Source organism: Mus caroli, unplaced genomic scaffold, assembly GCF_978045245.1.
Source record: "Mus caroli unplaced genomic scaffold, Mus_caroli_1 scaffold_13, whole genome shotgun sequence".
In the NCBI taxonomy this organism is placed as follows: domain Eukaryota; kingdom Metazoa; phylum Chordata; class Mammalia; order Rodentia; family Muridae; genus Mus; species Mus caroli.
In genome coordinates this window covers 912,009-937,715 of record NW_028227268.1, presented here as the reverse complement: position 1 = coordinate 937,715, position 25,707 = coordinate 912,009, and the positions used below count along the sequence as shown (strand labels likewise).

General features: G+C 47.5%; 1 protein-coding gene across 2 annotated transcripts; it reads right to left on the bottom strand.

The window, feature by feature from the left end:
- On the bottom strand, nucleotides 1–16,040 carry LOC110305641 (secreted and transmembrane protein 1A). 2 transcript variants are annotated; one of them, XM_029483888.2, is made up of 6 exons: nucleotides 15,992–16,040; nucleotides 4,573–4,728; nucleotides 3,593–3,901; nucleotides 1,573–1,626; nucleotides 1,222–1,384; nucleotides 1–820 (listed from the first exon to the last, which is right to left on the bottom strand). In XM_029483888.2, the coding sequence occupies exons 2-5, from the start codon at nucleotides 4,661–4,663 to the stop codon at nucleotides 1,260–1,262; spliced, it is 579 nt and encodes a 192-aa protein (XP_029339748.1). In that variant the 5' UTR covers nucleotides 4,664–4,728; nucleotides 15,992–16,040; the 3' UTR covers nucleotides 1–820; nucleotides 1,222–1,259. The 2 variants fall into 2 exon arrangements, with proteins under 2 accessions (XP_029339748.1, XP_021033345.1); XM_021177686.3 differs by lacking the exon at nucleotides 15,992–16,040 and adding an exon at nucleotides 10,386–10,448.
- Between the last annotated feature and the right edge of the window lie 9,667 nt (nucleotides 16,041–25,707).

Below are 25,707 nucleotides of genomic sequence, written 5' to 3'. Positions count from 1 at the left end.
AAAAGTTCAGAAAAGAACAGTGTGTAGTGGCTATGAATCAGGGAGTTGGGGCTCAGGAGTCTGCTGAAGAGAGGCCCCCAGGGAATCCCAAGATGCTCTGATCCTCAGGAGAGCAATGCCTGCCAACCAGCACTACACCCTTCCACAGACCCCTGTTCCTGACAGCACTCTGCCTTGCAGGGGTGGGAGTGGGGAGATGATTCATCTGAAAGTCTTAGCTCCCTATTTTGGCCCCTGGAACCTGACATCTGGGTTTCCCGAACTCGTTTCTGTTGTGAGTCAGAAATCAGGTACACCCCCAAGTTCTACCTGGAGCAAATCTTGGTGCAGCATCAGGCTTACACTGGAGCTCATTGGGTGGTAGTGAGACCCTGACCTCAGAGGTTTAGCAGAAATAATGAAGCCCATGCCAAGCGTCAAGAGCTATGCGGCTGGGGAATTCCCAATTTGGGGAAGAGTTGAGGAGCGGATCAGATGACTGAAGACCATAGTCAGGAGGCTGTACTCTTGTTCATGTGACCAAAAAGATGCCTAAATTGTTTTCCAGCTTCCAAGGTCCTTCTTCAGTGAGTCACTGTCCCCTGTTTTGTACAGAACCAAGGGTTCCATTGCCCTCAGGGAAAGGACTTTGTGCCCAGCAGACTGAACAAAGCCATGTGCTCTGCCAAGCGCATAATGATGACTTCCATGGTGTCTGCGGTCCCAGAGGTCTCCTAGGGCTTAGAACGTGATAAGCCCATGCTGGTGGCCTCACTCTGGACTCAACCCTGCAGGCAGCTCCCTTCAGCTTCCACTGGCCACAGACGTGGAACCACCTTACCTATACAGAGAGATAAGAGGAGAGGGAGAGAGAGGGTGAACTCCTGAACTGTGACCTGTGTACAGATAGGCACAGGCATGCACAGATGACCTACCATCTCATACACTGTGTATGTAAATGACCATGCCACCTAGCTAAGAACACTCAGCTCATTCTGACATGCCTCCTCCCAGCTGAGCCTGGGGCTAAGCCTTGGATGGACTGACTTCCAGGGCATCATTGGCCTGAAACACCCTGGATCAGAAACACAAGTTCCCAAGGTTTAAAAAAGTTCTTGGAGTAGACCCTGCTGTCTTGGTTCTGTGTGGGCTCTACAATCCCTCTGAGCCCCTTTTGTGGCAGAACTCAGGGTCACCCCAGAGCAGTTGCAGGGAAGGATGCCAGGAACACCTCACCCATACCTCAAGTCAGGCACTGAGGTACATTCCATCTGGGGCTTCTAGGAACGACGGTGCCTGTAGTAGATAAATGTAATGGATCCGGCGACTCCCAAGATGAGGATGACAGTGATGACTCCCACAAGGGTCCCAGGCTTGCCCTCTATCGGAGAGCTCTTTGCGTGATCTGAAGTGGGTCAGTAACAGTCAGGGGTGGGGTTTCCACCACTGTTTTTTTATCCCTCACTGGCTCACAGCCCTATTCTCCCCGCTAAGAAGGGCCAAGGGTGAAAGGTCCCAGGTAGGCAGCCCTCGGCTCCATGGCATCAGGAGCGGCTGGAATGCATAACCTGGAGACAGGGTTATGACACCTACCTGGGAAGGGTGTAAAGAGCCTTGTGTCTGTGACCTCGTCCTCGTTGGAAGGCTCTGCCAGAGACATACCATCAGGTTGAGTGTTGTGTGAATTTACCCACACCCACCCTCGCCACAATTCCAGCTGCAGGAGTCCTGCTGGTTGGGTTCGGGAGGAACAAATGTCACCTTTATGTCACCTTTATTATGACATAATCAATGGGCTCACCTTTAGGGGCCCATTGATTATGACTGAACTGGTGTGGGGAGGGTGGCAGTCAGATGGAGCCTGGGGGCAGGGCACTTTACAGGTACAGAAAGGGTGGACTGGATAGTGGGTTTCAGGCTGGGAGGGATCCATTTCTAGGTGCAGTAAGGATGGGTGTGGTCACAGCACATCAGGGGGTAGCTGGTCTCTAGAGGGATGTAGGGGTGGCACAGAGGGGTGGGTGTCAGAAGAACAGAAGTCTTCTGCATTTATTTGCACTTTGTGAATAAGTCGTGAAAGTAGCTAGGACAGTGTTCTAGATAGCCTTGGATGTCAACGTGACATAGCCTAGAACCACCTGAGAAGAAAGTCTTAGCTGAGGGACTGCCCAGATCAGATAGACCTTGGGCATGTCTGTGGGGATTGTCTTGATTGTTACCTGATGTTGGAGGATCCAGCCTAATATGGATGGCACCATTCCCTGAGCCATCTAGATAAGACTTAGATAAGAAAGCTAGCGAAGGTGGCATACACTTTGAATTCCAGCGTGCAGGGGTCAGGAGGCAGGAGGCAGGAGGCAGGAGGCAGGAGGCAGGAGGCAGGAGGCAGGAGGCAGGAGGCAGGAGGCAGGAGGCAGGAGGCAGGAGGCAGGAGGCAGGAGGCAGGAGGCAGGAGGCAGGAGGCAGGAGGCAGGAGGCAGGAGGCAGGAGGCAGGAGGCAGGAGGCAGGAGGCAGGAGGCAGGAGGCAGGAGGCAGGAGGCAGGAGGCAGGAGGCAGGAGGCAGGAGGGATTCCTGTGAATCCAGATCAGCCAGTGCTATACAGTGAGAGAGAGAGAGAGGAAGAAGGAGAGAGGAAGAGGGAGAGAGAAAGGGAGAAGGAGAGGAGAGACAGAGGAGAAGGGAAGGAAGGATGGAATGAGAAAAAGAAAAAGAGAGAAGAAGGACGAGGATGGAAGGGAGGGAGACGTGGGTTAGACAGCTAGCCAGTGAGCATCCTTCTCCATGGTTTCTGCTTCAGGGTTTTGCTTGAGTTTCTGCCCTGACTTCCCTCAATGACGAACATTGCTTACAAGCTGAAACCAACCCTTTTCTCTCCTAAGATGCTTTTGGTCATGGACTTTGTCACAGCAACAGAATCAAGCTGGAGCTGGTAGGATGTGAGGCTGGAGTAGTGAGGAGGGTTCTGGGAGATGGTCCAGGTACAGACAGGAGGGTTCTCACAGGGAAAGGTGGCAGCCTGGAAAGATGGGTCTTATTTTGAGATGAGGTCTGACCCTGAGCTCATGATTGTCCATCCTACGGCCTCCCAAGTGATGGAATCTTATCTCACGTGGCTAAAATTGCTTTTCTTAAAGTGCCCAAAGTCCGGGGCCACCCTCCATGGTGGGAATGTAGGGGGAGGGTGGCGGACTCGCGGCAGTGTGGGCATTGCTGGAACTGGGGCCACCCTCAGTTAAGATGGCCATTGCTACAGACCTCTGTATGACCTCAGTAGTAGGCATGGTGTGAGTGTTCTCCACCAGACGGTGACTGAGGTTTGCTGGAAACTTACAGGACATAGGGAATTGGGGTGCAGTTTCACCCACATAGCTGATGTGAGAGGCTGGAGGTGTCAGGGAGAGATAGCCTTATCTGTTTCTGGCCTACCCTAGATGGGCTTCTGCCCTGGACAGTGGAGACTCTTTCCACACTGCAAGTTCCTCTGAAAGATCAAAATCTTTGCCTTCCCCTCTGTGTCCCTTCCTTTCTTTGAGTCACCATATGTCTTTGCCACACTCCACACACTGGCCTTGATCCCCTCCCATCTCCTTGCTCCACAGCCCTTAACTCACCTAAGATATTCAGAGTGATGTTTCTGTAGTATCTCTGGCGTCCATGCAGCTGCCACAAGTATATCCCTGTGTGGTCGTTCTGGGTGTCTTTGATCACAAGCTGTGCCTGCCCTCCTTGAACTTGGAGCTCCCACCCACTCCAAGAGAAGTTTCCTTGGGGCTTTTTATCGAAGATGGTCTTGTCCTTTCCATTGGCAGACAGCTGGATGGTGACGTCGGTGAAGGTGTTAGAGATGTTACAGGTCATCACTGCAGGATTGCCTCGAGGCACAGACAGGATGCCCTCGGTGCAGATAGGTTTGTCCCAGCCTGTATGGAGAGGATGGTCACATACGGGCAAGGTGGAGCTGTATGTAGGACAGTTGCCGGATGTTCTTGCAGACCATGGGCAGAGGCAGGTGACAGGACTTCCAAAAGACAGAATGAGATATCTCACACTGATTGCACAGGATGAGATATTTCACACTGATGAAGCCAAAAATAAGCACACATTGTGTGGAAGGAACATAATGGTGCTGATGTCCCTGGGGGTTTTTGATTTGGAGAGCAGTGTTGGGGGAACTCCCTGGGACTTGTTTTTCTACACCCACTCTGACTGTCCTGAGTGTCTGATGGCCAAAGGGTCCAGGTGATGCCTTGGCTGATGGACAAGGCTGGATGTATCCAGAGGAGGTGATCAGGCCCTCAGTTATGTGGTGCCCTCATTGCTTAGCAAAGGCACCCTCTTTCCCTTGCTGTCTGGGTGTTTAGTTTTGGGCAGTCCCACTGGTGATCTAGCGTTAGCTCCAAGCATTGCTGGCCCTTTGTTGCCAGCCACCCTCAGAGGTACACAGTTCACACTTCTGTAGCCCAGGGGACACAAGTCCTCCTGCCCATCCTTGGTACTGAGTCTGTTAGGTGGCAGTAATTACCTGGACCTAACCTTAGTTCGTCCTTCCTAGACTGTGCATCCTCCCCTCTGACAGAAGACCCAGACCTACTTTTATTCTGAGCATTCAGAGAGACCACCAGGAGCAGAATGCGGAACAGCCAGAGGGTAGGGATGGCAGGCACCGAAGGGCAGGTCATCATGGCCAGCTGGTGGGACAGGAGGCCTTAGGAGACCGTTTTGCCCTCTAGCTGTCTGGAAACACTCCCTAAAAGGAAAGCACAGAGGTCAGAGGCCCGTGGGGGCTGCTGCAGAGCCTGGTGGGAGTGGTTCTAGCCTGACCTGGGGTGTGCAGTCCCTGCCTGAATAACTGAGCTTCTGTGGGACTCTGAGCCACCGGGGCCCACCCTCCTCCTGACCAGTACTTGGTGAGGTGTCAGTGGCTGTGGCAAAGCAAACGCTTGAAGTGAGGAGCAAGTAGCAAGAGCAATTGCACAATGCATGTTGTACAATTCTCCCGTAGAGCTTCCCACAGAACTAGCAACCACCCGGATAGCACTTATGGGAATGGAGTCATGGCAGAGAGAACATGTTAAGTCACTTGTTACTTTATCTATCTATCTATCTATCTATCTATCTATCTATCTATCTATCTATCTATCTATCTATCTTTCTAGACAGTATCTTGCTACGTAGCTTGAGGTGACCTTAATTTGTATTTCCTATCTGTTTGTCTTCCTTCCTTCCTTTCTTTCTTTCTTTCTTTCTTTCTTTCTTTCTTTCTTTCTTTCTTTCTTTCTTTCTTTCTTTCTTCCTTTCTTTCTGAGATGAAGCTCTGACTGGCTTGGAACTTGCTTTGTAGCCTATCCTGGCCTCAAAGCAGAGATATACTTACTTCTGCCTCTGGAATGCTGGGATAAAGGGCATGTTCCACCATTCCCAGCTCCTATACCTTACATCAGCTTGCACGCAATCAGTCACAGTAACAGACTTACAGGGCAAACCCTCAGTGCCCAGTATCCATAGTCCACACAGGGTTCCTTCTTAGTTTAGACAAACCCATCCAGAGGTGCAGCACACAATCTTAGGTTATGTGACTGGAAATCCAAAGTCTCAAATCCCTGCCCTACTCTCTTTTCAACCTACATCTCCACCCTCACTCACATTGCTGCTGCTTCAGCTGCAACCTGTCTCCAACCTCCTGAGAGCAGACTGGGCCAGGTAAGGGGGGGATTCCCCCTCCAGCAGCCATTTTCCAAGCTGTTCCAGGGTGACAGCTATCACCTTGAAGTTGGGTTTGGGTTATGTGCTTCCAGGACTGTAGAGTTTAGGACAATAGATATTATTTTTAATCTTATTTTAAAAGCTTTTTCCAGACAAGCAGGTAGAGGAATTTTAATCCACCAACATGGCTGCTCTGACAAAGGATCACATTCAAAGACCCTCTAGGTCTGTGTGATCTGGATGGAATACAGACATGCCTTTAATCCCAGGAGATAGGCAAGCAGATCTCTGAGTTCAAGGCCAGCCTGGTATAGAGCAAGTTTCCCGTAAAGAAAAGTTTAGGTCTAGGTGTTGTGGTAAATGCCTTTAATCCCAGCACCCAGGAGACAGATGCAGGCAGATCTCTGAGTTCGTCAGTCAGTTTGGTTGAGTTGGCAGAGAATCGGTGCATGGGACTTGAGATAATGCGGCTCAGTGCGTGGCATTCAGAGGCAGTTTTACAGACAGGTTGCAGACAGAACAAGCCAGAAAATTAGAAGGAGCCAGAAGATTAGAACAGATTCCTAGAGTTTGTTTGAGACCCGGAAGAGCAATTAAGTCAGAAGCTGAGGGAAGCCAGGTTCAGTCAGTCAGAGTGGAGAAGTTTGAGCCAGAACACCCGAGTTGAACCAGCCAGCCAGCGTTCAGAAACAGCTAAGAAAATGTATTCAGCACTAAGCCTTTGAGATCAGGTGAATAAAATTTACTTTTACACAGCATGCTGCTGCATGCCTGTAATCTTAGCCCTTGGGAGGTAAAAGGATAAAGATTGGAAGATCAAGGTCAGCCCCCATTGCATAACAAAGTCAAGGCTAATCTAGGCACATACATGAAACTCTGTCTCAAGAAACCAAAAGCAACAATAGCATTTTCTTTTTTAATTTAGGGTCTTTCTATACCTCCTGGGCTGACCTTGAACTTGAGGTTCTCCTGAATGTTGGTATCAGAGGTGTGTGCTTCTACTCTAGGACCTTTTTTATTTCTAATTTATTGTTGGTTTTGGTCTTGCCCTAGCCCCTCTTCAATCCACGCAGCCTCAGTCTAGTGACCACAAGAATCCAGACTTTACCCAACTGGTGTCATCACACACAAATGGCAGACACACAAAGAGGGTTTTAGAATCTCCTGCCCAGAGTGCCCTCCTTCCTGGAATCTGTCCATTCTACCCACCACTGCTCCCTCCACACCATGTTTGTGGACTCACGGGGAGCACGGAGAGCAAGAGGAGCAAGGGGGAGCACAGGGAGCCAGTGTGCTCCTCCCAGGACTTCTTGCTCCTGGAGGATTTCTTTTTTTTTTTTTTTTTTTTTAAGGTTTTTTTCGAGACAGGGTTTCTCTGTATAGCCCTGGCTGTCCTGGCACTCACTTTGTAGACCAGGCTGGCCTCGAACTCAGAAATCCGCCTGCCTCTGCCTCCCGAGTGCTGGGATTAAAGGCGTGCGCCACCACGCCCGGCCTCCTGGAGGATTTCTATTTTGCACATTGTCCTTGCTAAGCCTTGCCAGTTTCTCATGAGGTTATCTGACTTCCAACTGGTTTATGAAACATTTGTGTTTAGAGAAGAACAAGGCTAATTCCCTTTTTGGTTACTTCTCTCTCTCATCTCTTTTCCTCAGTAACAAGAATACAGATACTTTCCTTGTCTGTTTTTTCTTTCAAAGCTTCAAGTTTTAGTTTTAAAATGTCCCACCTTCTATTCTCTCCTTCCCTACAGGCCATAGATTTTTAAATTGACAGGTGAGACATTCATACAACACACAGATGTTCTCTCTCTACACCCATATAGGTAAGATTAAAATACTTTAATTAAAAAAAAAAAGGTCAGACATGGAGGCGCATACTCATAATCTTGCTACTGGGAAGTGGAAATAGGAAGTAGCCAGTTTAGCCTACTCGGTAAGCTCCATCAAGAAAGCATGTCTCAAAAATGCAATGTAGACTGTGTCGAGGAGCAATACCTTCCACAAGTGTGTACATGCATCCACCCGCATACATGCATCCTTACACACGCATATGTGCACATGCGTACACATGTGTGCACACACACAGGGCTCTTTTTGCCAAGTTCTCAACTCTGCCCTGAAGCTGTGTTGACAACTGCCAGTGTGAGAGTCCTCTATGTGCAGCCATTACACTGGGTAAGCAGGACTCCATGCCCACCACACCACAAGCCCTGACACCAGGCAGCTGTGGTCTTGCCTTGGGCATCCACCTTTACCTTACAGGTTTCAGCAAGCAACTTTGACTCAGCACCTGGCCAAACAATCTCCCCTCCTTGGTTTTTATCTCCCTATAGATCTGTTTCCCAGCCAGAACGACAACTCTTATATCCTTCCTCCGCACCTACAAACTCAGCTTTTTAGTGCTTCCCACCCCTGTCCATCACCAGGATTCATATAACCAGTTCTCCAGCATTCTGGGAACCTGAATGGGTGGAATCGTCTAGAAAGGTGTGGCAGCTCTCTTGAGGGGGCTTTCCATCTCTGACAAGATCCACATAACACTTTCCCTGAGACAATGTTATGAAACGCTTTCTCCAATTCTAACGTTTCTGCCAGGACATAACCTCATAAGTGATAGCTTTGCTGGGTCCCTGGGATTCCCTTCTGCTCTCAGAACTGCAGCTGCTGAAGAGAGGTCCCTTTCTGGGGTGCCGTCCCACCACAAATTGGGCTATGTACGGGGCTGGATCTCATCTTAACCTCCATCTGCTTCACCTCTCGGTCCAGAGGGAGACTCCGCCACTTCTGGGTCTTGTTTCCCACGTATCTCTTCAGTAGACAACACTGCTAGTGTTGGCAGTGGGGAAGGGACATCAGTGATGTCCTTTGGCTGTAGGTGGCTCACAGGACCATGATATATAAAATACATTGCTCAGGCTCAGCACCATTGTATAATCTGCCCTGGAGCCTTGGCAAGTCATCTAAAGCCACCCCCCACCAAGACTGGTCAAGGCCACTGTTTTGTCACAGATGTCTGTCCTGTGGTGATCTAAGCTTTTTTAGGTCCCTTCTGGAGACCACTGAAGAATTCCTGGCCTCAGAGACACCACCTTTGTTCTTGTCCATCAGTAGACTTCCGTCTCCTGGGCCACAGGCTCTTTCTTCACTGCCTGCAAATGTCCTTTCAGAGACAGGGCTGTACTTCAGCTCCCCGACCTAGTTCAGGCACAGCAGGCAGAGGGTAGACCAACATTTCTCCTGCCTGGAGGACATTGTGTAAGGACATAATGCCAAGGCCCAGCCATTGACTGGAGACCCTCCCACCCATGGCCACAGATCCTGTTCCAGTCCCTTGGGAGAAGTCAGAGCTTAGCCGTGTCACAGACCCAGTGGAGCATCTGCCTCTAGCTAGGACGTGGGGCCAGAAGCTGGAGGTCCTATCTGGCCATCTGCAGCCAGCACAGCACCCAGCTCAGTCAGATGAACAGTGGACCCTGGCTCAGAGGCTGCCTGAAGGATGGCAGCCAGCACGTCCTTCATGGTAGTGGCCTGTTGTGTGTGTCCCCTCCGTGCCTAGCCCCCATGACATTTATGTCCTAGCATGTGACTAGGAAGCGTAACTGACACAGAAAGCCTCCACCTTTGTTGGTAACAGATATTCTCCTCCCTGCAAAACTTGAGACCTTTTAGGGCCTTACTTTCCAGAGATATCATAACTGCCCAAGGGAATCAGCTCAGCCCTGGCTTCCTGGCTACAACTCTTATACCCAAGACAGATAACTTGTTTTTGAAAAACTGCAGATATCAACTTGAAGGTGGGAGCTCTCTTTTGAGAGAGAGAGAGAGGAAGAGAGAGAGAGAGAGATGTCGTCAAAGAAAAAAATAGAAGGGAGAATGGGAAGGAGTCACTGAGCACCCTGGTGTCTGGCTGGAAGCATGTGTATGTATGAATGTGTGTGTGTATGCATGTGTATGCGTGTATGTGTAAGTGTGTATGTATGTGTACATGTATATGCGTGTATGTGTGTGCATATGTATATGTGTATGTGTGCTTGTGTGTATATGTGTGCATGTGTATATGTGCTTGTGTGTGTGTGTGCATGTGTATGTGTGCATGTATATGTGTTCTCATGTGTGTGTGCACATGTGTATGTGTATGTGCATGTGTACGTGTGCATGTATATGTGTACTCGTGTGTGTGTGTGTGTGCGCTGTGGGTACTTGTGGGCATGTGTGAATGTCCAGGATGTGGGTGTGAGAGAGGGCAAAGGCTCAGGACCCTACATAAAAGTGTGCACACAGCTTTGGGTGATGAGACGCTGCAGGAACCCATGCTACGGGACAAGTACATTTTTTGTCATTCACAGGCCTGGAGCACTCTTGATCCTTCCTTCCTTCAAGTCCTCCACATTCATGTTTTGAGGGCAGAGAGGAGGACTCTGTGCTACCTGTCCTACTCCGTGAATGTGAAGAACTAGAGCTATGCTTGCCTCTACCGGTCCAGAGCTACACCTGAGGCACCTGAAACACACAGGCCCTGCTGCAGTCCACAGCCCTGCCTCTGTCTGCCTCCTGTGTTTCCTGAATCCCAGGCTGATGGCCTGGCTCTTCTTTGCTCATCCCTTATGTGAGGCAGCCATCCCCACTCCACAGAATCCTCAGCCCGCAGAGAACCTGGGTGCCCTCAAGTCCTCGATTCACGCACACCCCAGCCTCTCACCTGTCCCTTCTTCAGCAAGCTCTCCAATGTTACCGCCACTGCTGCCCTGGATGACTGAACTTGTCTAAGCCAACGGGAAACTGAAAGCCTGGAGGGAGGGGCCTGGGGGAGAGGCAGCCTGTCCTGTTCCTTGCCAGGCACTCTGTAGGAAGGCATTCAACTTCCAGGAACTTCTCTGAGTTAATGTAATAGCACCGTGAGTTTCTTAGTGATTCTCTCATGCATATGTTTTGTAGAAGTCTCGTATTAGCTTCATTAGCTGCGTCTCAGGAACCCTGGAGGAGGGTCCAGGCTTTTTCTAGGAAATCCCTGGCTGGAGCTGATGTTTGATTCAGGGTTTAGGGGCTGCTCTTTTGGGAGCTGTGTGGGTTTGCTTTCCTGCAGGGGTCAGGTCAGAATGTGCCTTAGGGTTGAGCTATGGAAGACAGCTTGGTCCATCTGGTTATCCTTGGGGTGTTTGACAGGGGTAAGATTGAATGGGCAGGAGTGACATCCTTTGTCAGCCCCACTGTAAAATGCCAGAACAGAGATCTTGCCAATCTACACTAGGGTCCTATGCCTTGTAGGACAACCCTGGAGGACACCCTGGCTCCACCTGAAATATGTGAGATTCAAGGAGATTGCAGGCATTTGACAACTGCTCCTTGCAAAGAGTTTTTGCAGCAAGGATTACATTTGAGAAGCCTCACTGTGAGAAGCAGAGACTGCTGTCCACCACTGCTATAGAAAGGAAGGGCTGCTGTAGACCCAATCTTAAGACAGCCCCATGCTCAGCTCCAGTATCCCTCATGGCTTAGCAGGGCTGTGGGGTCAGCTCAGTGCCCGCACTGTTAATTTTCTCGTGGACAGTGGAAGAAGGAGTCTATGGCCGTAGATGCAATGAGGGACCCTGAGATGAACTGCTTGTGGGGCAGGAGATAGATTGTGAGACCCTGAAGAGGGTTGGTTTACATCCCGAGTGACTTTGTGAGCTGTGATGAGACATTTATAAAGCCTATGCCCACATGAATACAGTGGACACTAGGGCAAGACTTTAGTCCCCACGGTGACTCTGTAAGGTATCTGTGGCCTTGTGTAGATCCAGTGGGAGAACACTAAGATGTCTGCTCTATGGGTGAAGATCCCTGGAGAGGCTGGGCAGTAGGCATCCTTTTGCACATCGAGCCTTAACTTGGCATGCTGGCACAGGGATGAATAGCAATCTCTAAACACTAAAAAAAAGTCCCTACAGTCTCCAGGCACATGACAACCAAGCTCAAAGAGAGTTACTGATGGACAGTTGGATGTGGTGCCTCTCTGCCCCACCCTCTGCCCAATTACAGAAAGAAAAAGGAAGAAAAAGAAGCTGACTGCAACTCTGGGAGCCTGCCGCTGTGGGGATGAGCAGGAGGGACCTGATACGAAGCCCAGCTGTCCCACAGGCGGAACATCTAGAATGTCACAGGTATTCAGGAAATGAGAAGGGCCAGGGACACACTGAGTCTAGGAGAATGGCCTGCAGCCCAGAGTACAGAGCTGACCACAGAGAACAATGTCCTCTGTGCTCTTTCAAAGCAGTAAGTTACTTCAAGTTGTCAGATAAAAACAAAAAGCTCACAGCCTCCCTCAGGAAAGACAAGACGTATGAGTGTGGAACCCAGCCGTTGCATAGGATCCTGAGGCTGGGCAGAACTCTCGAGGGTTCTGCAGAGACACCCCCTGCCATCTCATTTCACATGGGAGAGAAATCCCACGACTATGACCTCATGTCCTCTAGATCCTTGTCCCTGTCCCTGAGATTGCAGTCCAAGTTTCTGTTGCCCTTTTCCCTGCTCTGGCTGCATCTTGCAGGCAGGGCCATCAAGGTCTTTGTATGTCTGAAGGGGCCTCTGGCCTCTGGGGCAAGGCTTCCAGTGGTGAGGGGCTAAGTGATGGCTGAGGTACCAGTGTCTCATCCACAGAGATGCCCTTCACAGTTAAGTAAAGTTTGCTTCCTCCGAAACCGCCCACACAAGGTGAAAGTGAAACCAGTTTGTGTATTTTGAAAGTAATAAGGAAAAAGAGAAGAGCAAGCAGGCTAGAATAATCCCAGCTGTACAGTGACAGTCAGGCCAGCTTCCTTTTTATTCTCTTTCTCCATTTCTCTTTCAGTGGTAAGCATGCTCTCAACTCCAGCATCCCGGGTCTCTTTCAATATTCACAGCCCTGTTCCATCACATGGGTGGAGAAGGGCCACGAGTGTCCATTCAGCCTTGGCATGTCTCCTGACCAACATCTTCTCTGCCAGGGGACTCTGTCATCTTGTATCTCACCCCTGGGTTTTCAGGGCATTATGTTTTTTGAGAAGCTTTTACAATTTATTCAGTAGCATTTGAGAAGTGCCAAGTGTGTATCTCTGCTGTCTCCTGAGGCTTTATGCTAATGTGTGGCTTGGCTTGCTCTGTAAGTTCTTTCTGAAGCTTGCTGGTAGTTTTTGTGACTTCTTGCTCACATAGAGGATCGTTACCGGACATGTCCTATGTTCTTGACCTATGGTGTGTTCTATGTTTGGGAAGCAAAGCTCTATAGGTGTTCCCATATGCAGCTGGCCAATGGCATGGATTATTTAGTAGCTGATTTGGACTGAAGAGAACCCTTTCTGATGGAGAGAAGTGTGTTGTAGTCTGTTCCTCCTAACAATCTCCAAATGCACTAGGATTCTTTTGTTATTTTGTGTTGAGATAGGGTCTCATGTAGCCCAGGCTAGGCTGGGACTCATGAGTGAATAAGAAGTTCCCTGCCCCCATCTCCACAATGCTGGGATTGTAGGGCATAGGGATTGCCCTATGCCCAGAAATGCTAGATTTATTTATTTATTTATTTATTTATTTATTTATTTATTTATTTAGAGATCAGGTCTTACTACGTAGCCCTGGCTAGCCTAGGATTCAGCATGTAGACCAGGTTGGCATTGAACTCACAGAAATCTGCCTGCCTCTGCCTCCCAGATTCTAGGAATGTTGGGATTATTATACCACAGAATAGACTTTCAGGATTAGTCAATCCTACACAAAGTTAGAATTTATTTAAAGAAAGGATTTGGGGCTGGTGAGATGGCTCAGTGGGTAAGAGCACCCGACTGCTCTTCCGAAGGTCCAGAGTTCAAATCCCAGCAACCACATGGTGGCTCACAACCATCCGTAACGAGATCTGACTCCCTCTTCTGGAGTGTCTGAAGACAGCTACAGTGTACTTACACATAATAAATAAATATTTAAATAAATAAAAGAAAGGATTTGGCACCACGGCAGTGGCTTAGTCCGTGAGCATTTACTTCTGTGTAAGAGAATTGTCAGCACTCACAGTAAAAGCAAGCACAACAGCACAGACTTGTAATGCCAGCCTTGTGTAGACAGAGACAAGAGGACCTGTGGAGCTTGCTGGCCATAAGCCCCAGGTTCAGTGAGGGATCCAGTTTCAGAAAACTAAGGCGGAGGGGCTAACATGATGGCTCTGTGGGTAAGACACTTGCTGCATGAGCAAGAGGACCTACAATGAATCCCTAGCACCCGGTGAGAAGCTCCATGTGGCAGTGTGCCTCTGTGATCCTGGTGGGATGAGGAACAGAGACAGGGCAATCACGGGAGTGTGCTGGTTAGCCAGGCAGCCTAGCCAAAGAGCCAGCAAACTTCACGCTCTGAGAGAGATCCCATCTCAAGAGAATAAGGGAGTGACAGAGCTGGACGGCCAACACACACGAGTGTACCACACACGGAGACACATACTTAAGTTGAAGAAATGACTGGATGATTGAAAATGCCCAGTGTTGACCTTTGGCCTTCACAAGCTCACTTGTGTGTGCACATTCTCTCCTCCGAACACCCTCCCCCACCCCCACCCACCCACAGAGAGAGAGAGAGAGAGAGAGAGATTTAATATAGGTTTAACTGTGAGAGAGGGAGAGAAAGGGATTTTCTCTTTAAAACTTTTGATGTTTATCTTGGTGTGTGTGTGGGTATATGTGCCGTGTGTGTGTGTGTGTGTGTGTGTGTGTGTGTGTGTGTGTAAGTCAGAGGACAACCTCTAGGAGTGTCTTCTTCAATGATATGAAGGTGCGAGAGGTAGAATACAGGTGTCTGGCTTGCTGATAAGCAGCACCTTTATGCAAATGAGCGATCTTGAGAGAGTCTTAAGGGCAACAAGCACCCTAGAACAACATCACACACCTCTCAGGAGAATCCTAAGGATAGCTACATGCATGGATTTCGTGGTTTCTGCAGTCATGATGCTCAAAGGTTTTTAAGATTAAATATCAATGTTTCGGTATTCTTATGTTGATCTAAGGAGTTTGTTGAATGAGGTCACAGGGTAGTTTCTCTCCAGCGCACTGGGCAGTTATAGGTGGATAAGATAGAAACATAAGTCCGATAAATCATTGACATACTAAGTCATCAGGAACTCATCAGTGTGTTTCGACTGTGAACAGGGCTCATTATCTTGCTTTTGTGGTTAGAAAATTATGGGTCTGTGGACCAGAAAGGAATAAGGCTAAATTCAAAGGTTGTGTATGTTAGAATGTAAACATGATTCACTGATACTTTAAAATCCTGTTTGAGCCGGGCGTGGTGGCGCACGCCTTTAATCCCAGCACTCGGGAGGCAGAGGCAGGCGGATTTCTGAGTTCGAGGCCAGCCTGGGCTACAGAGTGAGTTCCAGGACAGCCACGACTACACAGAGAAACCCTGTCTCGAAAAACCAAAAAAAAAAAAAAAAAAAAAAATCCTGTTTGAATTATGTCTATAAAAAGATTTCTAGAGAGCATGGTGGCTTATGCCTGTAATTCTAGCATTTTGGAGGCTGGAGCAGGAAAATTTCTACAGATTTTAGGTCAACCTCGACTACAGAGTGGAAAAATAGCAGTGGATTCTGTAGGTAATCCTCAGAGTTGATTTTGTTAGGAAGAAATCTTAGTTCTGAGCTGGGTGAGGGGCTCATTTTTTTCTTCCCATATCCCTGAACTTTCCAGTCAGCCTCACTTTGCTGCTGTTGGCTTGTAAATGTAGGATGCCAAATGATTATAAAGGATTAAAGAAGGCACAGCACTCAAGGAAGTCCCCCAGAACTCAGAAAAAAAAAACACACACACCCCCGCAAAAACCGTCTGCAGCTGGCAAGATCAAGCCCTGCCAGAGCAGGAAGCAAATCCCAGTTAGCTGCTGTGGGCAATCTGCAGGAGCCCCACACCTTCTACCTGGGCTTAAAACGGAAACACAGCCTTATAATATTTCTGTGTTTTTAAAGAAACCCAAGTCCTCACTACAGATGCTTATCCCCAAGACTGACAACCTGATAACCCGAGTTAAACTCCTGCAGGCCATGTGGTGGACATCATAGACCCTGTACTGACACACACACACAAGTAATAAAGACAGCAGTGGTAAGATAATAAGGAAAGCCTTTGGAGGTCCAAAGCCATCAAGCCACAGAGGCTCAGCATGGTAACCCCAGCGCTCTGTAGCAAGTGACGAAGGCAGTCAGTGCCTTTACCAGTGGAACCATTTCACCAGCCTCAAGACATTTTAAATATAGATTTTAGTCATGAGGGTTAAGAGAAGGAAAGAGGCACTTGAGGAAAAGGCAAGACATACCTAGAGCACTGGCTACAAATAGCCGAGATTAGCGTCTGAGTGGCTTTTGAATGATTCTCTTCAGAGGTTGCTGATGAGGTCACCGTGTGGTTTCTGAGCCGCATGTGGCAGGATTGCTACAACAAAGTTAAAGTCCAGATATCACAGGATGGAGGAAGGTTGGACGTTGCTCCTGTACACAAAGCTAATTGTCATGCATTGTATCACTGCACAGGCAGAGGAGTAGCACCTGACCTGGGATTAGTTACATTGAGGTCTTCTGGCCGGTTCCTTAACTATTTTATTATTTGTCCTTTGTCATTTAGTATAAAATAACTAGAAACAGAAGGACTACTAACTGCCTGTCAACAACTTTCACAACAAATGTTAATTTTCCTTCTTCCTGGAGACAGGGTTTTGTTACTAAAGTTTTAAAGGTGAATGCTCCTGGCTGTTTTAGACACGAAATGAAAATGATTACTTTAATAGCTTCCTTACACAGATCACTGTCTTACTTTTTTCATTTGTTTTATTTTGTTGAAACAGTCTCTCTGCGTAGGTTAGGTTGGCCTTGAAATCATAAAGAGCTGCCTGACTCTGCTTCCCAAGTTCTGGGCCTGAAGGCTTGTGCCACTATGCCAGTCTTACTGTCTTGGTTTTGTTTCCCATTGGTGAGATAAAATACCCTGAAAAAAAATCATCTTAAAAGAGAAATGGTTTCTTTGGCTCACAATTCCAAGTCATATTCTGTCATTTTGGAGACTTCAGGGCAGCAGAAGTGAGGCAGTCACACATCACACTGATAGTCTGGAGCAGAGAGCAATGAGCTAACACATGTGTGCTAATACTGAATTCACTTTCTGCACTCTTACCCAGGACCCCTGCCCAGGGAACGCCCTCCCACATTAATTAACATAATTAAGATAATTACTGATCTCACTGGCCTTCTTCCAGGTGGTTCTAGGTTATATGAACTTGACAATGAAAACTGGCCATCACAGTCACCCTAGGTTTACAAAAGACTAGTCATTTTGAACCATCTAGGGGACACCAAGATAGTATCGATTTAATATTATTTCATAGTTAACACAAATTAAAATAAAAGTCTTCTCTATTCTCTACTTTTTCTGAGTTCTTTATTTCCGTTTTGGACTTGTTACCAAAGACTTAAGGTTCCCTGGATGTGGCAGAAACCTAAATAGTTCAACAGAACCCAGATTTTCCCAAAAGAAGCCCCAGAGTGGCCTATCACACACATACACCCCCATCTTGTTGACAAAGGCTAAAACATCAGACAAGTAGCAGACTGTAGGTGAAGGGCGTGACCACACTGATATTTTCAGTGAGCTCTGGCAGAACTGGGAGCTAGTTCAGTAGGCTGAGGACTGGGATTTGAACCCTAGAAGCCAAGCAAAGAACCTGGATCTAGTTCCCAGCTACCCATACGATGTCTCCCAGCCATTTGTCAATTCAAGACCATCAAGAGACCCTGTTTCAAAACAAGGTGAGCAGTTCTGGTCTACTACAGATGCAGAAACAGTCACTATAAATGGTTAGATATCAAGGCATCCACCCCAATGGTTCAACAGAACCCTCATGGCCCAGAAACCCCCTGAAAGATGAGGATCTTACACTTCCTGTTAAACAAATCGCAGAAATTAAAATTAACTCAGAATGAGCACAAAGAGCACCTCAGGGTCTCCAGACCAACCAGGAAAAGGATATAAAGTCCATAGAAGGTCACTGCCTCCTCAGCAGAAACACACAGGCAGTCTGGCCTAAAGCTGAGTTTCAAAGAAAAAGCAAGTCTCTGCCATATGGATCCCTCCAAGAGAATCTTAGGAAACAGAGAATCTGCCAAAGCATGGGACACTTCCACTCAGTGCCTCATAAAGATTGCTCTTCTTTCAAAACCTGGAAGATCGCCGGGCAGTGGTGGCGCATGCCTTTAATCCTAGCACTTGGGAGGCAGAGGCAGGTGGATTTCTGAGTTCGAGGGCAGCCTGGTCTACAGAGTGAGTTCCAGGACAGCCAGGGATACACAGAGAAACCCTGTCTCACAAAAACAAAAACCAAACCAAAACAAAAAACCCAAAAAACCAAAACCAAACAAACAAAACCAAACCAAAACAAAATAAAAACAAACCCGCTGGAGGATCAGTAAGATGGCCCAGAAGGGAAAGGTGTTTGCCACCAGGCCTGGCAACTTCAGTTTGATCCTGGGGACCCATATGGTGGAAGAAAGTACCACTTCCTGCAGGTTGTGTACACACGTATGCATGCCTGCACACACACACACACACACACACACACGTAAAAAACCAAACAAGTCAACAATTTTGGGGGGACACAGGGTCTCACTATATAGTCCTTGCTGATCTGGAACTTACTACATAGACCAGGCTAGCTTCAAATTCACAGAAATACACCAGTTTTTCCCTTCTAAGTGCTAGGTTTAAAGATAATACCACCCTGGCCTGCCTAATTTCTTTTTAAATTGGGAATGGCTCAGCAGTGTGGCACTCGCCTGTGGTTCCAGTACTTGGGGGAGGTAGAGGGAGGAATATCAGGAGTTCAAGGCCAGCCTGAGCTACATCATACTCTGTTTCCACAGCAGCACAAAACATTGAGAATGCTTTTTCTGTGAGAATGTACAGTCCCTACCCCGTTTCCCCAGGTCTGTATCCTCCACCGGCCTCCCAGTTTCTCTCAGTGAGGGCGGCAGTAGTATCTTCAGGTTAGATCAGCATTCGTGTGAGTCCAACCCAAGCTAATCTCACGCTTATCGCTCTTACGTCACTCATGCCACTGCTGATAATGGGCAGGTGCTGGCATCTTTCTAGGCACTTGGTCTCTAAATAGAGCCAAATGCTGCTTGTTAAAATGGAATCGTCTGGGGCAGGCACAGCCTGAAGCCACCACTCCACAGAACGTGGAGTCCTGTAGAGCAATCAAAGCTGGTTTCCCGAAGCAGTCAGCATCTTCAGCATTTAACTGTGGCTCCTATTTAGAATCCACTGTGCTAGCGTCAGGGGGTTGGCAAAAGAAGCTATGCCAGGCCGGGCGTGGTGGCGCACGCCTTTAATCCCAGCACTCGGGAGGCAGAGGCAGGCGGATTTCTGAGTTCGAGGCCAGCCTGGTCTACAAAGTGAGTGCCAGGACAGCCAGGGCTACACAGAGAAACCCTGTCTCGAAAAACCAAAAAAAAAAAAAAAAAAAAAAAAGAAGAAGCTATGCCAGGACAAGTGACAAAGGGGCAGCCACCGAGAGAGTAGCACCTCTTTGGAAAGAACAAAGCAGGGGTGGTGTGGGGTGGGTGGGTGGGTGGTTAGGGGTGTTTGGGGGGTGGGGGAGGGTGGCATGGGAAGAAGTCATGGGGCTTGCTAGCATCTGGACCATATGACAAAAATAAAAATAAAGCAGTATATTAGTACAAAGTGATCCTTTCTGTCTTAACCATGCTTTTTAAAAAATCTCGTGTGTGTGTGTGTGTGTGTGTGTGTGCACGTGTCTGTGTGTCTGTGTGTCTGTGTGTCTGTGTGTATATATTCAGTATCACACCCAGGATTTTGTGCATCTTAAGCAAGGACTCTGCTACTGAGCTACATCCCAGCCCTGTGCTGTCCCTCCCCAGCCCCTGCATACACAGCCCAGCCCCTGTGTCCTACCAGACCCTGTACACTCCCTAGCCCCTGTACACTCCCAGTCCCTGAGCGCTCCCCAGCCCCTGCACACACACCCCAGCCCCTGCACACCCTGCAGGCCCCCTGTGCACCTCCAGTCCCTTTGTGTCCCCCAGCCCCTGCACACACACATCATCCCCTGTACACCCCCAGCCCCTGTGCACCCCCAGTTCCTTTGAACCCCCAGTCCCTGTGTGCCCCAGCCCCTGCACAGCCCCCAGCCTCTGTGTGCCCCCCCTTTACTATTATTTTTCAGAAATGATCTTAGGTAGCTTAGCTTGCCTTGAATTGCTGAGTGGCTCTTGAACTTCTGATCCTCCTGCCTCTGACTCTCAAGTGCTGAAATTACAGATCTTTTCTTAGCAATGGGTGGATTTTCCCAAGGTGATAAGAGGAGGAGATAAGTATATGAGGAGATAAGTGTACCCCACATATTGTTGACAAAGGATAAAACATCAGACAGGTAGCAGACTGTAGGTGAAGGGCGTGACCACACTGATATTTAGTGAACTTTGGCAGGACTGGGAGCTAGTTCAGTAGGCTGAGTAGTAGATTGAGGACTGGGATTTGAACCCTAGAACCCAAGCAGAGGATCTGGATTCAATTCCCAGCCACCCATATGATGGCTCCCAGCCATTTGTCAACTCAAGGCCATCAAGAGACCCTGTCTCAAAACAAGGTGGGTAGTTCTGGTCTACATTCATGTGCACAGGCATGTATAGACAAACACAAACAGGAAAAAGTTGCCTCTCATATCAGCTGGGTATGATGGCACACATAATCCCAGTATTTGGGAGATGGAGGCAGGAAGTTCAAAGGTTCAAGGCCAGCCTCAGCTACTTGAAATCCTGCCTCAAAAATAAATAAATAAATAAATAAATAAATAAATAAAAATAAAACTGGCTCTTTGTGCCAGAATATCCTTGAGGGGTATTTTCCTACAGTCCCCAGGCCCCCTTAGCCACTGTGTTTTGCATAAGCAGAGTGATAGGCTCTTACTCCAAGACTCAGCCTTACACCCTCACTGCGCACCTGTTTGCTTAGCATTTGTCAGTTACTCTGCTCTTGTAGGTTTCTTAAGTTCTTTTGGGAGTACTTTCTTAAAACAAACAACAAAACGGCAGATATACAAATCTCCCCAACAAGATCAGACTTGCAGGCAGGTCTCAGCACCCGTCTTCTGTTGACATCCTAGACTTAGCATTGCTGTTACAGGAATCACGTTCAGTTCTGTAATTAGCAGAAGGAAACCCCGCAGTCTGAGTCATGGAGAGGGAGGGGAAAGTGAAAGCTTCCAGTTTCTTTTCATTGTTTCCTTTAGCAAGGTTAAGCTCTGTGGTGTCAGAGAGTAAAACAAAGTCAGGAGATCCAGGAAAGCTGAGGTAAGCAATCAGAGCTGAGCTAACCCTCTCCTGGTGAGTAGCTGACAAGCCCTTCCTTAGGCCACTCTCAGCCAGGGCGTGAGATGTCCTGCAGGAATTTAAATTCATCCTCTCCTCACCTCCTCCACCACTTCCTTCCTTCCTTCCTTCCTTCCTTCCTTCCTTCCTTCCTTCCTTCCTCTCTCTCTTTCTTTCTTTCACCAAAAACATCTTTAATTTTTAGTCTTTAAAAAAACAAGACAAAACAAAACTCTTCCCAAATTAACCATGACTAGCTTAGAAAAATGGATGTACATCTTCAAAGAGTTTCCCTTTAATGGAAACTTCATTTTATAGAATCTAAATGTTAAAGGTTTGAAAAAGCACTCAGGAGGCAGAGGCAGGTGGATTTCTGAGTTTGAGGCCAGCCTGGTAACAAAGTAGTGAGTTCCAGGATAGCCAGGGCTATACAGAGAAACCCTGTCTCCAAAAAAAAAAAAAAAAAAAAAAAAGGGGGGGGGTTGAAAAAAAAAAAAAAGCCCAAATCTAGCATAAGTCTAGGAAATCCAAATCCATTCATCCTTCAAGCCTTCTTCAAATTCTGTGACATCTTCCAACACCATATTGACAAAGTCATCAAATCCTAGAAATGTGCCAACAATTTCTTTATCACTCTTCATCACAATTTGAATTCTTGATCCTATACGCTTGTCCACAGCTCTGATCTGAAGACAGAAAAGTCCAAGCTGAGAACTGGGACTACTCCCCATGAATCTTATGGTCGAGCTCAAAAAGAAGGCCGAGCATGTCCTTCACTAAGTGGGACCGTCACCAACCACCGACAGGCAAAACCGTCTGTCAGTTTTCCCAGCAATGTCAATGGCGGGACAGCCAGGCCTGGAGGGGTGTCAGTCGGCCCAGCCTCAGCCTGCAACGTAAAACTGCAGCAACCCGCGCCCTCCCCAAACAAGACTTTTACCTGGTGGTCCTTCACTACTTTCTTCAGGAAGGTGTATCCCCAGGCTGGCCTCACTCTGTTCTACATAACCTAGGATGGCCTCGAACATTCGATCCCCCTGCCTCCAGCTTCCACGTGTGCTGGTATTATAGACAGTGTCTGGCTTATTGGATGCTGGGGCCAAACCCAGGGCTTTGTGCATGGTAGGCGAGTAGTTTATTAACTGTGCTGCACATCTTGCAGTGAAACTTGGGTTGTTTAGCGTCCCAGTTTTTTTTTTTTTTTTTTTTTTTTTTTTTTTTGGTTTTTCGAGACAGGGTTTCTCTGTATAGCCCTGGCTGTCCTGGAACTCACTTTGTAGACCAGGCTGGCCTCGAACTCAGAAATCCACCTGCCTCTGCCTCCCGAGTGCTGGGATTAAAGGCGTGCGCCACCACGCCCGGCTCCCAGTTTCGTTTTTACTGCTTCCTCGTGGGTAACCAGCTTCCTGAGAACTTGGTCACTGTCACTCCTTATGCAAGTAGGCAGCTTTATGACTCTTGGCACTCCTGGTTTTGAGCACACCTCCAAGTGGCAAGCCCTGAGATTTGTAGGCCTCAGGGTGTCTGACTCCTTAAGGTCCAGTGGTTTATAATGAGACACAATTCTAGGTTTTTGGGGAGGGTCAGGGTTAGGCAGACTTTCACTATACAGGCATGGCTAGACCTTGCTCTGTAGACCAGGCCGTCCTGAAAGAGTTCTTTCTGCCTGCCTCTGCCTCCCGAGTGCTGGGATTAAAGGCGTGCGCCACCACTGCCCAAGTGATGCTTTCTTATTTTTAAAATGTATCTCTATTAATCTTAATGTGTATTTATTATTTTATATTTATATGTATGTGTCTTTATATGTGAGTATCCAGGTAGCAAAGGAGTCCAGAAAAGGTCATCCTAGCTGGCACATCATCTCATTACCTAAGCTCTGTAAAACCCCCTTGCTTTAGCCTAGATGTGTGACTCCACCTGTGAGATTGGTGAACCCACTGGAGAGCTGCCTCCAAATAAACCTGCCTTTATCTACTTTTAATCTGGTCTAATTGGGCATCTATCTGCATCACCGAAGGAGATAAAATGCCAGTCACCAAACCCATCACTACTGAGCATATACCCAAAGTGTTCCATAGTCTACCACAGAGACTTACTCATCCATGTTTATAGCTTTTCTATTCACCCTAGCAAGGAACGAAGCCAGTGTAGACATTGATCGATAGAGGAATAGATAATGGAAATGTGGTACAGTCACAAAATGGAATATTATTCAGCTGTGAAGAAAAATTAATCTATGAAATTTTACATGAAAATGGATGACCCGAGAAGTATATATTGAAGCACCCCAAACTCAGATAAAACCCACATCTCCCTCATATGCAGCTCCTAGCCTATGGCATACACAGGCAAGCAGGTATAAGTGTGGGTATAGTCTAAAATTTAGACAGGGGATCAAGGAAGGGTAGTACTAGGTAATAAGCAAGAATAAATGACACCCAAATCATGAAAAAATGATGTGAAACTAAGAATTTCATCTAGTTTGGATGCAGGAGAAACTTGACGTAATAAAATTGATGCTATGAAAGATTTCTTAATAAATTTGCTCAGGAAATGCTAAGTTTCACATGTAGAATTTAGCTAAAGGCGGGGCAGAAGTGGTACACGCCTTTAATCCCAGCACTTGGGAGGCAGAGGCTGGTGGATTTCTGAGTTCAAGGCCAGCCTGGTCTACAGAGTGAGTTCCAGGACAGCCAGGGCTACACAGAGAAACCCTGTTTCAAAAAACAAAAACCAAAACAACAAACAAACAAACAAACAAGAATTTAGCTAAAGGACGGTGCCTGCTTTAAGGCTGGAAGACAAGCAGTGTACTGGCCAAGCTTGTTAGAAACGTTTTACTGTAACTGAAGTTTAAGGGTCGCTGGAAAAATCCCTGTTAGTGTTTGCTCGCCAAGGTTAACCCTGATTAGGTGGCATTCCTATGACAAAAGGAACCATGGTCTCCTAACAAAATCCTGACCTCAAACTGGCCACATCAAAGACCTTGCTGCTAACCCCAGCTTACAGGGCAGGACAGGGTGACCCTATTGCCGCTAACCCCAGCTTGCTTACTGGGCAGGACAGGGTGACACCTATTCTGATTCCTCTTCTGCCAATGCGTCTTGGTTCCAGGAAAGGAATACTTCTGCCAGGCAAGCAAGACAATCCTGTATAACAACTTTTTGAGAATAACTCCAGTGCACTTAGGAAGTAGTTCTGGCCATATCTTTGCTGGGTAAATCTCCTATCTGCCCAAGTGGCCAGATTGTCAGTCTCCTGTCTCTGTTTACATTATTCAAGACTTGAAAAAGATTTAAGGATGACAGGGTAGGCAGAATGTTTAAGCCTAAGACTTATAGAAACTGGTAACATTTCAAGGCTGGTTCTCTTTTATGTGTTAGCCAGTTAGTGTTGTTGTTATTATTAAAGTGTTATTATCATAGCGTCATTACTAAAGAGTGTTTCACTTTATTAATCTCTAACTGCAGAGTGACTTTTCACTGGGAAAACATTAATTCTATAACAATTTGACTCTCCCATTCTTCTTATTACTACTACTATTATTTTGTGTTAGATCTATGAATTCAATTTTTTGGAAATTGAAATAATAAGAACAATTTTTTTAATTCCAAAAGAATATAGCAAGTACTATTTCTTTCAGGCAAGGATTGTGAAAGTTGGGCTTAAAAAGAAATTCCATCGGCCATCTGTCACTAGTCCCCAGGGACATTTGTCACATTGACTCACAAAAAGTTATTTAAAAAATTGTTCTCGGGGGAGATTTTTGTTGTCGTTGTTGTTTTTCCTCTGTATAACAGTTCTGGCTGTCCTAGAACTTGCTTTTAGACCAAGGTGGTTTTGAACTCACAGAGATCTACCTGCCTCTGCCTTTGGAGGGCTGGGACTAAAGTCATGTGCCACTTTGCCTGGCTCAGGGGGAGGTTTTGTAGCCTAAAACTTCTTCCTTTTTTCTTCTGTTTATGTCAGATTATTCTATTAATATGTAGGTTGAATATGTAAAATAGAATTTGGTTTTTGATTAAAAAAAAGTCCAAAGTTCCAGTTTTACCTGAGTTGAAGTCCCTTGAAGGTTAAGGTGACTCCTCAGGCTGCTGTAGGTGATAGGGTGGTCTTGTCTCCGTGGCTCTGACATGAGAAGGCTGAAGGTTCCTGGGATTCCTGGTTCACCTCACCCATCCAGGGAAAACATTTCAGCCTTCTCGGTCTCCACACAGTGTCTTCCACCAGTGTAGCTTCAGATGTCACCCTTCTGAGTGGATCTAAGCCTCTGCTATGCTGGGTCCATTGATGCTCTGTTCACATGGGCCCACGTGCGGCGGGCCCACGCGTGCAGCATGGGCAGGCCTCTTCTCCTCTACATACCCTGAGTGAGTTATTGGTTTTGTGACATGCAGGAAAGCGTCAGTGATGTTTACAGTGCCATCCTCCCTCTTTCCTGCCACCAAGTATGTGAGGAGCAGCCCTGTTCTAGCTGTGGTCTCTCTCTGCCTTCGGGCGGGGCACGGGCCTATAGAACCTGGAGATGGGAGGCAAAGCTCTTGGATTGGGGTCTCCTTGCTCTCTGCAGACAGAGGAATGAAGTTCACTCACCTCCACACCCAGCCATCCACCAGACCTAGTTGCCTCTGGCCAGGGGTGATTTCCTCATTAG